Source organism: Camelus bactrianus, chromosome 4 (assembly GCF_048773025.1).
Source record: "Camelus bactrianus isolate YW-2024 breed Bactrian camel chromosome 4, ASM4877302v1, whole genome shotgun sequence".
Taxonomy (NCBI): Eukaryota; Metazoa; Chordata; class Mammalia; order Artiodactyla; family Camelidae; genus Camelus; species Camelus bactrianus.
The window spans coordinates 87,034,761-87,051,756 of NC_133542.1; the positions used below are offsets into that span (position 1 = coordinate 87,034,761).

General features: G+C 47.9%; 1 protein-coding gene across 6 annotated transcripts in view; it reads right to left on the minus strand.

Moving 5' to 3' along the window:
- The window catches only part of DAPK1 (death associated protein kinase 1), a 180,774-nt gene extending 164,533 nt beyond the window's left edge, over positions 1-16,241 (minus strand). For 2 of the 6 annotated variants that reach the window (XM_074363070.1, XM_074363073.1), the window contains exons 1-2: positions 15,884-16,021; positions 14,856-15,025 (exon numbers count right to left, since the gene is read on the minus strand). In XM_074363070.1, coding sequence (XP_074219171.1) covers positions 14,856-14,917 — 62 coding nt within the window. In that variant the 5' untranslated portion in view covers positions 14,918-15,025; positions 15,884-16,021. Of the gene's footprint in view, positions 1-14,855; positions 15,026-15,127; positions 15,287-15,359; positions 15,594-15,883; positions 16,022-16,158 lie in introns of those variants that run through there. The other 4 variants (XM_074363072.1, XM_074363071.1, XM_010967443.3 and 1 more) reach the window with 4 other exon arrangements.
- Positions 16,242-16,996: the final 755 nt, after the last annotated feature.

Here is a 16,996-nt window from a genome sequence, read left to right on the forward strand (position 1 = left end):
ATGTGGCTGTCCCCTCTCAGGGCTATTCTGAGGATGAAAAGATATGACGTATCTTAAGGAACTTCTTAGTGATTACCTGTCCACCTTTAAAACTCAGGGGGACTATGATACAGTCCCTCATTTCAGAATTTTGTGATTATGGTCAGTTAAAAGAATTGATTATCAAACAATACGTATTTCTGGGGTACTTTCGTTAGAGCAGGCAGACAGCTAGATATGAGCAGAGGAAGGGGGACACAGACCAAATGGCAGGAATTGGGCAGAAAGGAGGGGCACAGGCCAAATGCAGGAAACCACACATCATGTAAGCACCGGGGGTTCCTGGGCAGAGAAGGAAAAGCAGGAACCTTTGGGCTGATAAGGGATCATGCTTTTTGGGATGACAAGTGGCCTGGAGAAGAACAAAGAAAGGTGAGAAAAGGCAGGAATTTCCAGTGTCCGAATGTAACCTTTTGCTCATTATGCCCTCATTTCAATAAAATTAGCCTTGCAGATGAGAAGCACCCATCATGAAACGACGCCATGACACTTCCAATCCAGACTAAATAAGGACAAAAATCCTGCCTCCCTTTGGGAAGGTGGAGTTGGGATGATAATCAGGGACTACGACCCCAAACCCTTCCCTCCCCAATGAATATTCCAAACCCTTCCCTCCCCAGTGAATATTCCGCCCTTTCATTTTCACACCCTGTGCAACTAACTTGCCAAAGAAGCTCAGGACAGCCGCTCACCTGAGCCTGCCCTCTCTCCCCTGAGAGTGTACTATCCATCCCTTAATAAATCCTCACTTTACTTTTTTTAACCACTATGTCTTACCTCTGAATTCTTTCTGGGACAGGACAAGAACCTGAAACACCTGTTGCATCTATCGGCAACACTTTCCTTGCAAGATGCTGGAAAGGAAAGAACTATGACACCTTAAGAGGCTTACAATCTAGGGGAGATACACACAGACGCACACACATACAGACACACACAGACACAGACACAGCCAGCAGTGCGATGTGGAGAGTCTAACTGCCAGATGACTGTGCCAAAGAGGAAATGCCCTGGAGTCTGCAAGAGGAGGGCATCCCTTTGAAAGGGGATGGTCAGGAGTGACTTCCTGGGGGAAATGGAATATAAACTCGGTATTCAGAGTAGAGAGGAGGGTCCCACATACTGATAGTGTAGATTCTGATCACCGGCACCAACAGAGGGGACCAACTCCATAGCAAACCTGATATCATTTCCCCACTGCCCCTCATGGACACCTCTCTCCTAGTTATTCTCCGTCTCCTCCCTCTGTTCACACACCCCTTCCCTTCAATCTGTTCTTCGCTCTTCTCTGGCCAGCCGGAGGTTGCCCCCCATCCTACACCACCCCAGCATCCTGCAGGGGGTTAACAAGGGGCACTGGCAGGGAGGAGGAGAGAGAAGTCAGGGTGTTTCTTCTCCGAAGCGGCAGGAGCTGGTGGCCCCCCTCGGTGGTTCTAGCTCAGCCCAAGGCGTGGTATCTGCTTCCCAGGCAGTGTGAACTTGGCCGTCTTCACCTCGACCATCAGCAGTGGACTCATTTCTTGCCAGCACCTTGGCTGACACATTTCCCTCTTCCACAGTGCCCTCCAATCAGCCCTGGTCCCTTCGCACCCTCTGCCAAGTGACAAGCCTCCCCACCAAGTGACTTCCATACAAGTGCTCCTCCCCCAGGGAGCTGGGACACAGCAGAGAGCATCCTTCACACCTCCTGCCACGTCCTGAGACCTGACCTATCATCTTTAAAAGCACCCCCGCTAGGAGGAGGGGCTATTTGAGGCAGTAACTAAGCTATGTGGGTTCCCCACAGCCACACAGTCTGCTACGCCATCCAGCCTGCAGGAGAGGCAGGAACCGGGGGCCTCGGAGGACAAAAAGCAAATAAAAAGCAAGGAGTTATCCAGCTTTGACTGAAAATTAGAAATACACACACACACACACAAAAATACACACACAAAAACCCCTACAGCTATTAAGCAGATTAAAAACAGTCATGGAAATGACAGCAGAATGCCACCCTTGGGAGAGAGCAGGATGGACCGAGGTCAGGCAGGGATGGGAACTCGGTCGGAGCCATGACTCAGAGCAGCTGCTCAGCAGGGAGAGGCAGGGCAAAAGCTTCCATGTTGGCCGTGGGTGGCAACCACACCCAGCGAGTGACATCCGGAAGTCTCTCCAGGTCTTACTCATCGTCCACCACCCCACCTCCCCACCCCCACCCCCACCCCTGGGACACAGCAGACCCGCCCACTCTAGGGTCAGCACCTAAAAGCCAGAGGAAAACAACAACTGCCCAGCCCTCTCGCTCACACCATCTGCAGCCTGCTCTCTTCCTTCCCCAACTCTGGACACCCAAGGTCAATACCTTCTTTCGGGGGCACTTTTTCTGCTCACTGGGTGCAGGAGCCTCCTTGCATATTACCCGCTCCAATCTCTAGTCCATTTGTTAACACTTCCCTGTTTGGTCCTGGAGCCCCGTGGTTCTCAATGGGTCGGGGTGGGGGTGGGGGGAGATGTTCCTGGCATCCAGAAGGGCAGAAGCCAGGGATGCTGTTAAACATTCCACAAGGCACAGGACGGCCCCACCACGAAGAATCACCCCGACCAAACTGTCACTAGAGCCCAGGTTGAGAACCAGTTTAAAGGAAGGAAATGTGCACTGGACGCATCACGTGAGCCAGGTGCTGTGCTGGACCTTCTCAAGTTCTTGAAGCTTCCCTTTCACAACAGTGGCAGAGGAACAGGCCAAAAAGCGAGCCGCACCACCCATCACCCAATCTCCGGTCATGGCTTAGCAATCTGGGGTGTCCAATGGTTGCCGCCACCATTTTAAACACATTGTCTGAGGCCAATGTCTTTCTGAAGCCTGGTTTTCTCATCTGTGAAATTTGGATTACAGTACCTATTTCCAGGCCCTAGTCTAGAATGGGTTCCCAGTAAATCTCAGCTTCCTTGTCTCCTTCTTCATGTCTGATTTCCAGTTTCTTCCAGGGAATATATGGGTAGACACACACACACACATACACACACACACATCCGCTCGGGTACCCACCTGCTTACATTTTTATGTCCCCACAAGAATCGGAATGAATGAGTGAATAAATGAATGAACCCTCCAAAGTCAGAATGACCTCTCCTTGCCTGAACTCCAAAAACAGCTTTTCATACTTATTTCTTCTTACTCAGGCTTTCAACTACCATGGTTGTGTAAAGTCTGCCTGCCCTGCTTGGTTAGGAACTTGTTGAGATAAAGGGTCCTGCCCGACACCCCAGCCAGTGCCCTATCATTCAGATGTCCAGTCAACCCGGACGAATGAACACGTCCGATGGGTGGATATTACGGTTCACATGATACTTTTGTGTAACAGTCTATTTTTCATTTGAAAAGCAGCTAGCAAAACGAAACTGACTTTCCAGAAGCTCAAGGCTCCCATGTTAAAACATGAATTTGCGTGCTGATACACCTCGGGTTCTTAATAACACCAGGATGACCGCCCCTCTGAGCATTTCCGAGTCTGTTTATCGTTAGGATTGTCACTCCCTGATATGTCACCCGAACTCACCTTATAAACCCAATTTCCAGGCATTTTCCTCTTCAAATCTGTGAGCGTCTAATGTTACTGTTTATAAACTACAGATACCTTCTACCCAATGGTCCCAAAGAACAAGGAAGGAAGCATCCTTTTACATATATTTTCTTTGATGGGGAGGGGTAATTAGGTTTATTCATCTATTTTTATTTTTAGAGGAGGCACTGGGGGTTGAACCCAGGAGCTTATGCATGCGAAGCGTGTGCTCTACCACTTGAGCTAGACCCTCCCAAGCATCCTTTTAAAGTGGCCCCTCCTGCAGCGCCATGTTCCCCGAACAAATGGGGCCCCCCGTCCGGGGAACAAGGATGCACTCAAACACGTAAGTGGGCATTCACTCCCAGCAGCTGGTGGGCATTCACTCCCAGCAGCTGGCAGAGCCTTGCCATTAAGTAAATCCGAACAATTCAGCCTTTCAGCCACCAATCTAATAGGCTTTTCTTGGCACAGGCAACTTTGGCTTAGCCAAACACTCATTTTCACATCTCAGATCAGTGCGTGTCAGAAACGAACAGAGGCTCAGACCTGCCGCACGTCTCGCCTTCTGCAGCAAACTCATGTCGGTCAGGAACTGAGGGCCCACACACTCATCCACACTCCTTTCTCCATAAAGATCCAGAACAAAAAACCAATGATTTGTTCCTCTGATGCAATTCCTAGCATCTTATTCAGCTGTTTAAGATGGTTTCTCATTTAAAAAGCAGCTGGCAAAACAAAATCGACTTTCCAGGAAGTTGAAGTCTGCCACGTTTTAACACGAATTTGCGTGCCGACATACGTCGGGTTCTTAATCACGCCAGGAGGACCATCCTTCTGAGCATTTCCTAGCAGCTCTCTCCCGGAGCAGCTAACTCCCAGCTGTCATGAAGCTCTTAGATGTCCTGGCTTCCCCAGAACACACGTCTTCCCATCTTAATATCCCCTCCTTGACATGAGCTCCTCCCTCCCTTTTCCTGGGGCGTTTGGGGTGCGCTTTGGCAATGGCATCCCTGTAAACCGTCTCCAGCAGCCCACATTCAAATGCACGGCACAATTCCTGGCTAATTTATTTCTGAGGAACTCTGAGTCATTGACCACCACACTATGGGGCAGACCAGCGGGGGGAGCCCGGCACATAAACCGAGTCCTGGGTCCGAGCCAGCTAGAATGGGCATCTGTGGGACAGATCAGATCAGTGATGTCAAACTTGATAGAATGAGCCCACTTGGCGGGCTGAGCTAGAGACGGGGTAGGGAGACAGAGGAGGGAAAAAGAGAAGGAGGAAGGGTGGAATTGAGGAGAGTGGGCCATCACCCCCAGCCTGCCCCTGAGAAGCCCGGCCAGAATCTGGGTAGGGAAATGAGGACCAAACAGAGAAAACAGGACCCTGGTCACACGGATCTAGAAGTATCTTCAGTCTCTCTTGCTCTGTCTTAGTAAACAGCCACCTGTTCTCCAACACTTACTGGTGTGCCCGTTACTGGGCCAAGTACTTTACACATATTACGCCCATCGTCACAACCACCTCGTGGTAGGTATGATTATTAGCCCCATTTTCCAGATGAGGAAACTGAATTGCACAGAAGTCCAGTGACTTTCTCAGGGCAACAGGGATTTAGATGGAAAGCGTCGAACCATATTCTAATTTCTGGATATATATCTTCATAAGGCCAATAAACAAGGCCTCCTGTGGGCTTAGCTGAGCCCCACCTAACGTAAGAGACACAAAAAGCCATGTTCTCTACTCCCAGAAAACTCACCATCCACAGGGAGGGCCACGAATCACCCACCTGGATAAGCCAAGCATAAAAAAAAATACAAAGAGGCCAGTTACTTACCAGAAATTGTTCAGGGATGTAGGAAATCAGAGGGAGGACCTGCACGAGGGACCAGCCCTGGATGTGCACCACAGACGGCTACAGGCTGAAACTGGCCAGGTCACTTTTTATTCACTTTTTAAATTGAAGTATAGTCAGTTTACAATGTTGTGTCAATGTCTGGTGTACAGCACAGCGCTTCAGTCGAACATGCACATACACATATTCGTTTTCATATTCTTTTTCACCGTAAGTTGCCATAAGACATTGGGTATAGTTCCCTGTGCTGTACAATATGAACTTGCTTTTATCAGATTTTGTGAGAATCCTCCTGTATTTTGAAGCGAGAGACACTGTGCCAGAGTTCAGCAGGTGTTCTGTGCGATTCAGTGGGTTTGGAGATGTAATTCTTGGTGTATCTGTGGGAGAGGGTGAGCTGTGAGTCTCTCTACTCTGCTATCCTGGCACCTCCCCTGGCCAGGTCACTCTGCTTTTCTCCAGGTTAAAACCTCTCTAATGCAGGTAATTTTTAAAGAATTTTTTAAAAGATTTAAATAATCTGCAGCAAAGAGAATACTGCTTCCAAAGACGAGGCCTACAAAAGGTGGTCCAGATTAACTGGTACTATTCATAAACACGATATACTCATTCAATGCCCGAATCAAGTTTAGCAAAACCAAGGGACTTCATGCCTCTTCCCTCGCCTGTCCGCTGCTGAGTTGGCCAACCTCTCCTGTCTCTCTGTGCCAAAGGAGGGGTGCGGAGGAAAGCAGGGCTGATAAAACTTCATCCTGGAAAATACTCCTCTTGTTTGAATTCACTTCCTCTCCCAAACAATTGAACCAGCTGCCTGACGCTCGGGAGAGGATATGTGACCAAGCTCAGAACAAACCCTTATCGATTCTAAATGGGGAACTGTAAATACCTTCTCTCTATTCCAAAGCTCGTTTGAATGACCTGGCAAAGAAATGCCTAGAGCAGGGTCTCAGCGGTCGTATTATAGGTTCTCCCTCAAAGGGGATGACAGGTGTGGATTCCACCTCATTCCGAATGTACAATGTGGAAAAAGACATTAGGGAGAAAAACAGAGCAGAGGTGCCTTGTCCTGAGCACACTGGGGCCTCTGCACTCCTGGTCTCCGAAGAAGTGCAAGCCAGCCAGGAAAAGGGGAAGGAAACAAACTCGTGATCATCCCGAGGCCAGAGGAGTTCCTGAGGATGAATTTGGTGGAAGTTTCTGGCATTACTAAGTCTAGACACCCTGAGTGGCAAAGACATTTAGAAAGACAGCTTTCTATATTCACATCCCAGGTCTACAGAAGAAGCCCCTGGCAGGCTCTGTTTTCAATTAGACTGATTTATATACCAGGAAAAGAGTACTTTTAAGATAACAACCGCTTAGTGTTTTCTTTTGTTTTTGGCTTACCACATTTCTAAGGACAGCTCCTCTGGGCATGATGTGCTATTTAGCATTTCAAACCACAGCAGTTAGCGGTGAAAAGTCTCTTCTCTGGAGTATTCATATACCTAGGCGGCCCATAGCTCTGTTTTTTGGAAAGGGAGGCAGCTTGCGACTCTCAGTCTATTAAATATTACACTCAAAAGGTTGCAACCTTTCATCACTCTCCCAGAGACACATATTTCTGCTGCTTACCCATAAACCACAGATGGCAAAAAAAAAAAAAAAAAATCAAGCTCTACCCAGAGGAGGCAAACTGATTTCGAAGATCTTCTCAAAGGAAGGTGGGAACATTAGAACTGAATCAGCCCTAAGTACTGACCTCTTCCAAGGAATCCTTCTGTCACTATGTTGTCCCATCGCCTGAATGTGTCTACCCTCCTGGTCGTAGATAAGGTATGTGTTGCTGGGCAGACACACAGGCAGTTCAGAGGAAATCTGACCCTCTTCATGATAGGACCAAAAAAGGTACTGATTATTTCTCCTACATTTCTTTTCTTTTTTATTTAAAATTTTTTGTTGTTGTTGTTGTTGGGTAGGTAATTAGTTTTACCTATTCATTTATTTTTGGAGGCAGTACTGGGGATTGAACCCAGGACCTTGTATATGCCAAGCATGCACTCTATCACCTGAGCTATACCCTCACCCTTGACATTTCTTATTCAACTGGAAAATTCTATACTGGGGCACCAGGAACAGGAACATGTAGGACGGAAGTAAGGTCTCAAAACTCCTGACAATCTCTTTACATTAAAAAGGAAAAGGTTACATGGTTGTAAAGGCAGAAAACAATAAACTATAGGAAAAAACTGTTCAACAATGGGAAGAAAAAATGGAAATTCGCTCATTCCTTATAGGTGAAAATTTACACTAACAACTGTACTTGAGTTACTTAAAAACCAGCCCCATTCACCACACTATATCTAAGTAAGAAAAATCAGTTTTGCCAGAAAATAAAATGTCCCACAAGAGTCCACACAGAGTCAAATTTCCCAGCTGCAAACCATTGGGCTTATGAGTATAAACTTTTCAAACACCAGAGATCAGCAGCTCACAGCATTCATTTGTTCAAACTGTACATTCCTCATCCAAAGCTGAAGGTTTTTTAAAAGGAAAAAGTGAACAACAATTTCTCCTGCCTCCTTCTCCTGACGTCTCTGAACATATGTTACTGAATGAAATTTCTCAAGCTCACCACTGAAATGTCGACAGGTAGGACACAGGGGAAAGCCCCGTGGTCATTTCTCAGAGGTGAGCAACATACTTAAGTGACAGCAGTGTGGTCTTTAAGCCACACAAGCTCCCAACGTCACCTCAAAAAGACGGAAGTGATAAACAAGAGTCACTGAGAATCACACGTGTCAGTTATCACCAGAGATTAGTTATAAGCACATGTCCGGTTTGTTGGGGTTTTTTTATTTTTTTGTTTTTATTTTCTTAATTTTGGGGGGGGGGGTTCTGTTTGCTTGTTTTTTTTGTTGCTGTTTTGGTTTGGTTTGGTTTTTGGAGGAAGGTCATTAGGTTTATTGATTCATTTTTAATAGAGGTACTGGGGACAGAACTCAGGACCTCTTGTGTGCTAAGCACACATTCTACCACTGAGATATTCCCTCCCCTCTAGTTTGGTTTTGTTTTGGACTGGGATTGAAAATAAGACAAACTATTTTAGGTTTTAGACATTTATCTTGTAAAAATCCTTTTAGTACATTAAACCTGGAACAGGGATTGGACACTTTCTGTTTTAGCTAAGAAAGACTGACTCGTGAGACAAAGTTATTTTAAACCCATTTGAGTTAGATGAAGGTAGAAAAACTGTCGATCTTTTCTTTCCTCCACTCTAACTGCACATTTAAAGGAATTCATTCACAATGGTAACAAAGTGATAAATTGGATTTATTATACACCATTATACTGCCATATAATCTCCTTCAAAGCCAAGGGAGGATGCCTTCTGTTTTGATAACTCAGCACAACAAACCGAAGCAAAACAATGAAGTATCACCTTCTGCACAAAGCCTCAATCACACCCCAGCCCTAAACCAGACAGACGTGCCGCTTAATGGAAAAGGAAGCTGTCGTCTAGTGTGTGGCTTACTGGGCAGAGGCAAGGCTCTTACGCCATGACTCCAAGGTTAAATAATAATGAAAATGTTCTGTGAACGTTCTAAAAAGCTAACCTATTAACTCTGGGGCTTGAATAACGCTGCGGCAGATAGTAGCCCCATTCTTCACTGCAGGGCGCGCGAGCTGTTCAGAAAAGAAGAGGCAAGGAGATCGTGTGCGTCGTCAAGTGCCCGAGGGAGCTCTGAGCGCCAAGGGTCACCCTTGGGCTGGGGTGAGGATGAAAACCTGCCATGAAATGGGTCCTAGTGACTCCTGACCATCTTCTTCAAAGCAGGTATGGAAGCAGACCGGCATTAGGCGGCTGCCCAGATCGCTTCTCTTAAATAGCAACGTTATTTCACCTCCAAAGAATGATAATTGCCGAATCCTACGTGTGTGAGGAACGTAATGAAAACAGACCTGCTCGGGGGTCTGGTCCATCTCTGGCGACCTACTGACCGGCTACCTTGAAAAAAGCCACGTGACCTGTCTAAGGGCCAATGGGATGAAATGAGAAGGAAGGACTCGCTGACCACTCAGCTGCTTCTAGGTCTAAGTGCCCAAGGGTGCTGGGCTGCCCTCCACCAAAGAAAGCCTCTCCCCTCCACCAGCAGGTGCCTTTATTTGTCTCCTGATCAGAAATACGTTTCCACTAAAGTCATGCTTTATTGCATACAAAATGCTTGGTTAGGTTAGATACATGTAGCAGTTGGCTAGAATTAGGGGTGAAGGTTCACACTGCATTCCCCTGCAGGGCGTCCCAGAGGTCAGATGACGTAATCTTGACCTTGTCGCTCACCTCGTGCCCCCTCCCCCCACCCCTACCATGCCATATCCGAAGGTATCCACACACCACCCCTGCAACAGCCCCCATGCCAGAAGGAAATGGTCTCTGCCTTCCAGGGGTTACAGTTTTGCTGGGAAACAAGAGGCTATGTCTGACAATGTCACCTCTTCTGATGTAACCCTGTACTGCAATTATTGAAATTAATCTGAGCAGACAACTCTGTAAGCTATTGTATTTTTTAAGGCTTTGTCACGATGCACCAATGCTGTGGGGCCCTTAGGTTCCTAAGTAGCTGGGTGAGACACAAGCCTAGGGGAAAAGGACATTGGGGGACCAAGAAATCCGCTTCAGGGTGCCTCAGCTTCCCCGTCATTCAGCACCTCCACGTGCTACGTTCCTGGCCCCAGTGAACTTACTTTCTACGTCCCCAGGTGGTCCAGATGTGAGCAAGCAAGCATTCAACCCAACTGCCACTCACCACTGTCACCGTGCCCTCCTTCCACATTCTAGAAGACCCTCATTAGACCTCCCTAAAATGCAGTTAATTTTAAAATCCCTGATCGCTACCTTTAAAACATACATTTGAACCTTTTCTCTCTTAAACCTTTGCAGCCTTTCCTATCAGAGGAAACATCTGAGGGCACGCGGAAGCAAAAATGCAAAGAAAAACCTCACATTCAACTCTCAGTCTTACAGGACGCTCTCACTAGTCAACTGCGTGAACCTGCAATTCCCACTTCCAAGGAGAAAGCACGCTGGAAGCCTCTCTTCTCCCGGTCCCCACAGGACTGCTGGTAAGACTAGCACTGAGTCCTGTAAGTTCACAGTAAACCCACTAAAAGAGGTACCCGGACCGTTAGGGGTTTATTACCATTTCTGACATCAATTCAAATGCCTACAGATTTTATGCCAAAATGAGAATGTTTTAACTTTGAATTATAAGCTTCCAGTGACCATCCAAACAAATGTAAAATACTTTGTTTTGCTTAAAACTGATTCTGTGCGGTGCATCTTACTGCTCAGTCACAGAGAACGGCAAAAACAGCTTTTATTTTGATGAGCTGCAGACTTTAATCCAAAGATCATCCCCACTAGACATCACTTACTTGGTGCCACATATGTAAATTTATATATAGGTGGGTGCGTGTGTGTGTGTGTGTGTGTGTGTGTATTCACTACGCTTTACAAATATGAATCCATTCATTCCATCAGCAAGCATTTATTGAGCACCTAGTATCACACACTTAATTAGGCAGAAGAGATAAAAAAAGGATGAGCAAGTCCAAGGTCACAACCCTGTGACAGGCCGAGAGGAAAAGCAGATAATCAAGTAAGTAATGAGTATGCATTGTTGCAAATGCTGTCATGGGGAACAGAGGTTATTAAAATAATATCTGAGGCAGCCACTGCCTCTCATTCTCACAACACCCCGCAAAGGCAGGTGTCTCCCCACTTCCCAAATGAGGGTGCCTGGCTGTCCCACACCACACACTACCTCTCCATGGGCGTCGCCATCTGCATCACCATTTGTGTCTCCCATCCACATTCTGGTCTCAATATTATACCTGCCGGCCTGCGTTGGCTTATTCAGACATCTATCAAACTTCTGCCTAGAATTATACAGCACACTGCACACCCCTCGGAGAAAAGAACGCAGAGAGAACCCTGATGGCACTTTCAAACTGGCTATATGGAGCAATACAAGAATATTAGTAACACAAAGCAAGGATGGAGCATGGACGGGTGGTCTGTGGTCATGACTGATGGAGTGCTTCAGACAGCAAGTCATTTGGTTTCTGAAAGGGAGAGAGCACCGTAGAGATTTATTCAGGAGGGAGGACCCAGGTCTTAAGATCACGTCAGGTCAGACAGTGGAAGAGGAAAGAAGGCCAGTCCCTCAGGCAGGCGGTGTTCAGAGAGGTGCCCAGAAGGCTCACAGGTTAGGCTGAACCACAGCCACGGGCGTAACTGGAGCCCAACGGTGGGACAAGCCAGCCTGCATCTGCCCCAACTGCCAACTGATAAGAGACGCTAAGGCACCTGGGGCATTAGAATGACCCAGTGTCATAGCACACGGAGAAATCTGCCTTTATAAGAACTCCTCCCAGAAACCACTACATGTGATGGAAGCAGTTCTTCATCCCACCTCCTGGAATAAAGGGTGAGACCCAACGGGCCTCCTGGAGTTAACACAAGTCACCAAACAACATTCTAAAGACGACAGTCCCATTCACTGCAGGGACTGGTTTCCCCTTGGAGGATGTGCAAGTTCAAGGCCAGAGCTTCATTACTCAGAATCAGAGTGGAGAGGCCCAGGGCTGTCAGCAATGTGTCTCCCCCATGACTCTTTCTCCCAAAATGGTAAACAGACACTTAACAGAACATTGAGTTGCAAACCAAGTTATTAGCATGCCTGGAATACTCACGTGTCTCCTCCAGTCGTACAGATGATATCTGTCTTTGTTTGACTCTTTACTGCTGAGAAAATACTTTTACATGTCTTAGATTACTTGATATTCAACAACAGTCATGAAATAAGCCTCTCATTTTCTAGATGAAGATCCTGACGGTCAGAGAGGATAAGTGACCTATTACAGGTTATAAAGCTGGCAAGTTGTGGAGCCAACTCTGGACCCGAATATCTGTCCAGTGGTCTGTCTGCTCTATCAATCATCATAATACCTTAGAAAGTTCTTTAGAGTTGACAGAGAGCTTTTATAGTAGTCTTGGGCGGTACCCACACTAACATAGACAGACAGGCACACACACACACTCTCAACCCTGTACATACACACTCTCTGTTCTCCGAAAAGTAAAGTAACAAGAGTAATAATCTAATACTATATTCTACTTATTTAAATACCCATCTTCCCTCCTCTAGCTACGGACTTTGTCTCAGCACATTTACAAGGTAAGTGAATAGCTATTTTTCACTATTGCTAAAGATATGTAAGTGAAGTCTTAAATCCTAGCTGATGCTCTGTTTATAACTCACTGCTTAGACCAACCTTGCTTTGATGTTAAGCACCTGCCCATTTCCATTTTCGGCCACCACACTCCTGCCTCCACTCCCAATCTCTCAGCGACACACAGAACAATATCTTTCCTATGGGTCCACCTAATGTCCATCCAATGTCAGCATTTGTTTTCAAGAAGTGCCTATTTCCTGGCAGACATAAAATTCACTGGACTTGAAAAAAACTTCAAAAAAAAAAATCAACCATTTACCGCATTTTTAGGCAAAAACAAAAGATACACCAGTCAGATGGTCATGTATACTGTATTTTTAAAAATCCCCAACACTAGGTTTTCCAGAGCACTTCTTTCATATTCACAGGTCACATAAATTAAATTATTCAATAAACAATTTGTCAATTAGACTTGCACAGTGGAGAGAAAATTATACACAAAAATGTAGACAGAGCCAAAAATCAAAGCAAAATGCTAGTGACAAATGGGCAAACCACTTTCCATCATAGAGGCAGAGGGCCTGTCATCACACCCACGAAATAAAGATTCACACCCACGAAATAAAGATCACAAACTCCCCTGCCAGCCACAGGGCGGCCTCATTCTTTTTTTTCCCTTCTCATAACACATAATTCTATCAAAAGATCTTAATGCAAATAAGGTCAACATACTTAATCTACAAAGCAATCATCTCACCTACTTTGAATCATCCGTTTTTATGAGAGAATTTATAGAATCAGGCCACATTACACAAACAGAATTAAAATATGTTTTTTCACCTGCTCCCAAAGAAAAACTCTATGTACCACTCATCTCGCTAAAAACCACAGGAATAAAGCGACTTAATTTTAGTTAAACCAAGTATTTCAACCACATACTCTTAAACCCGAACCTTAAACATATCTGTGAAATATGCTTTTGGAGAGCTTCCCTTCTTACTCACTCACTCACTCAGTAAATCTCCAATATACAGGAAGCTCGTCCTAACCACAAGCTCCCAGTGATGCTCTGAGTCCACAGAAATACTCTGATACAGTAATTTTTAAAAGATTGCTTTCCTTCTGAGCTATTACTTGAACCTGAAAAAAATTTTACTTAAACTCAACTTTCACAATTCTCATTAGGTAATCTAGGGTGTGGGTGTTTTTGAATTTCCTTTTCGTGGGGAAAAATGAAGCACTGAGCCAGGACATCAGATGTGTATGGAAAAATATATATTTTGATACACATGTAAATAAATACCTACTTTTGGGGGTTATTTAAAGATCCGTCTGTCTACTCACAATACAAATACACAGCGGTCTAATTCCTTATGTCGAATTTAAATTTAGGTGTGAAAACTGGGTTTTCGGCTAAAAGTAGACCAGAGCACAACCCACCCTGTCAAATACTGAGTCAAGGAGAAACCCATCCAGCCCTTGGATGCTCCCAAGAAATCACTCTTTGTTCGCCTAGCACGGAAAGGCTTCACATTCAGAATCCCAGCTCCCGCAGCAATGGAAGTATGCTCTGAATCCAGATAGCCATATTAGGCTCTCCACCAGGGATTTGTCAAAAATTGAACATTGTGAATGAAACCAAAGCAACCACTGACACCAACTAGGTAATTAAATCCCAGGTTTAAGAAGTTTCAAAATCAAACCCAACATCAAAATCTGGCAAGTCCCCATGTGTGACCTACCGGTATTTGTGCGCGTTACTCTGAAAATTCAGCAAGAGGGAAAGTGTTAAGCTTTTTAAAGCCTATCTATTAGTTTGTACTCGCTGTCTAAATCACACTTAAGAGCTAACTCGAGTTGCAATTATAGCTTAGCTTTTGCCTCATTGTCTCAGAAGGGCAAAAGCTGACGAATTACTGCAATTAAATCTGTTCTTGTACAGGGGTCTTGATCAATACACTTTGCATCATAATCTAACACTGAAATTGCCTCTCCACTCCTCGGCCCCTTGGATTAGGTGGTTTATTTCTGGTCCCCAGTCCTAGCTGAGTTAGAAACTCTTCTCTCTGTAATTTGCACATCTCCTGGAAGGGCGAGGGAGACGCCTGAATTCAAACTGCATTTGTTTTCCGCCCACTGCCCGCGATATTATGCATTCCCACAGCCCAGAAGCGTGCGCTTCCGGCACCCTCTGTACCTGCCAAGTTCCTCGCCGGTGTCATAGTAGTCATCCACGTTTTCCTGCCTGAACACGGTCATGATAAACTGTCACGCCTCACCAAAGCCCAGCGTACTTCAGCTCCGCTTCCCAAACCATCACCACCGCTCCTGCGCCTCCGTGGGCCCCTCATGCATCAGTCTCCAGTCCTTAAAAAAAAAACAAAACAAAACAGCAATAATAATAGTGAAATAACAACCCAAAATGGAAGTACCCCTCCACAGTTCTAAGACACGCTCGCTGAAGACCACCTCTCCGGAGCAGCTCCTCCCAGCCGGGTGGAGAGGAGCACTCTTTGTTAAACCCGGACCAGAGACGCCCCCAGCCCCGCATCGTTGGCGCACGCGTGGGGCCGGGCACAACCGCACCCCAAGGTTGGCGTCCCCGAAAGCAGGGCGCTCAGCACGGATCGGAACCCGCTCCGGAAGTGGCTGGCCTCCCCTCCTCCCCTTTCTCTGCACACACACCCACCCAGCTCCCCACCTCCAGAGGCGCCGCGGAAGAATGAAGCCCTCGCCCGGGTGGAACGCGCCTCGCTCGAAGCATCCCTCTCCTGCCTGCAGCGGCGGAGCAGCCCCCGCGCTACCTCTCGGCTCCCGCACGTCTCCGGCCGCCGCGGCCACCTTCTCTCCTCCCTCGAGCCAAGCAGTCCCCAGAAGCACATTCCTGGCGACTCCCGCTCCGTTACCCGGCCGACCCGGCGTGCGGCCGCCCGGGGGAGCAGGGGAGGGAAGGGAGCGGCTGAGGGAGGCGCGGCCGCCCGCCCCGAGTCTCCGTGCCCCGACACAAAGCGCCCGGCCCGCGCCACCTGTTCCCACCCGGCCCGCGAGGCTGGGGCCGCCTCCGGGCTGCTATCCCACTTCTCCCCGCCGTCAAGTTTCCCCCCGCCTCGGCCTTCCCGGTTGCTCGGGGCACTGCCCGGACAAACCCCGCCGCGCCGCGGCCAGGAAAGCAAAAGCAGGCGGCGGGGCCCGGGAGGAGCCGGGGAGCCGCACGCGGCCACTCACCCGGGCGCCCGGGAGCTGCCCGGGTCCCTCCGGAGCGCTGTCGGAGGCCGACGGTAGGCGCCAGCGCCGGGGACGAGCCGGGTGGTGGCGGGAGCGCAGGGAGGCAGCGAGTGGGGGCGCGGACCCCGCGCGTCCGCCCCTGCGTCGGCTCGGCCGGGCTCTCCCGCTCCGGCTCTGGAGCAGCCCCTCGGCTCCTCGCCGTCTTCCGGGCGGAGGGCGGCCGGCGGGCGGCCAATGGGGACCCCGCGGGCGGGCTGGCGACACGGCCCACCCACCTCCGAGCTGCCCAGCCCGGCCGGCGCTGCGAGTGCTGCGCGGCGCTCGCTGCTCCTCCCCGCTCGGCGCTCCGGGCTCGCTGGCGCGCTCTACCGCGCACACCCCCGCGCACACCCACTCACCCCACACCCGCGCGGGGAGCGCCGCCGGCGCGGCCGCGCGCAACGTGGGCGCCCCACCTGTGACACGCTGCCCCCTTCGGCGGGGTTCCGGAGAAGAGCGTCCTGCGAATGTGTACACAGGCCAGGCACGGTGCTCGGCACCGGGAAATTAGAGACTGTAATAGGTTTTAAAAAGCCCCTGCCCTCGGGAGACTTGCATTCTGGTGGAGAAGCTACACAATAGATATGGAAGCAGATAAACGAGCATTTTAGAAAAGACCAGTTCTATGGAGACAATACTGCGGGATGACGGGGCGCAGTGGACCGCATTAGATGGATTTCTAACCCATCTCCAGGATAGGTATTTGGAGCTGACATCTGAACTATGAAAATATGAAACCAGAGAAGAAAGGTTTGAGGTCTCAGAGGCCCAATGAAGCAACAGGAACGAAGGGTTTACGTATGCTGTCCCATATGGTTGGCTGCTGATGAGTTGAAATGTGGTAAATCCCGAATAAGGCACGCAAGAAATGTGGAATACACCTGGATTCCAAGGCTTGGTAGGGAAATAAGGATGAAAAATCTCTCTTGACTTTTTTTCTATTAAACGCAGGTTGAAATGATAGTATTTTGGATATATTGGGATAAATAAAATACATTATTTAAAAATTAATCTCACCTTTTAGTTTTAAAATGAAGGTAGTAGAAAATATAAGGGTACCAATGTGGCTTGCAG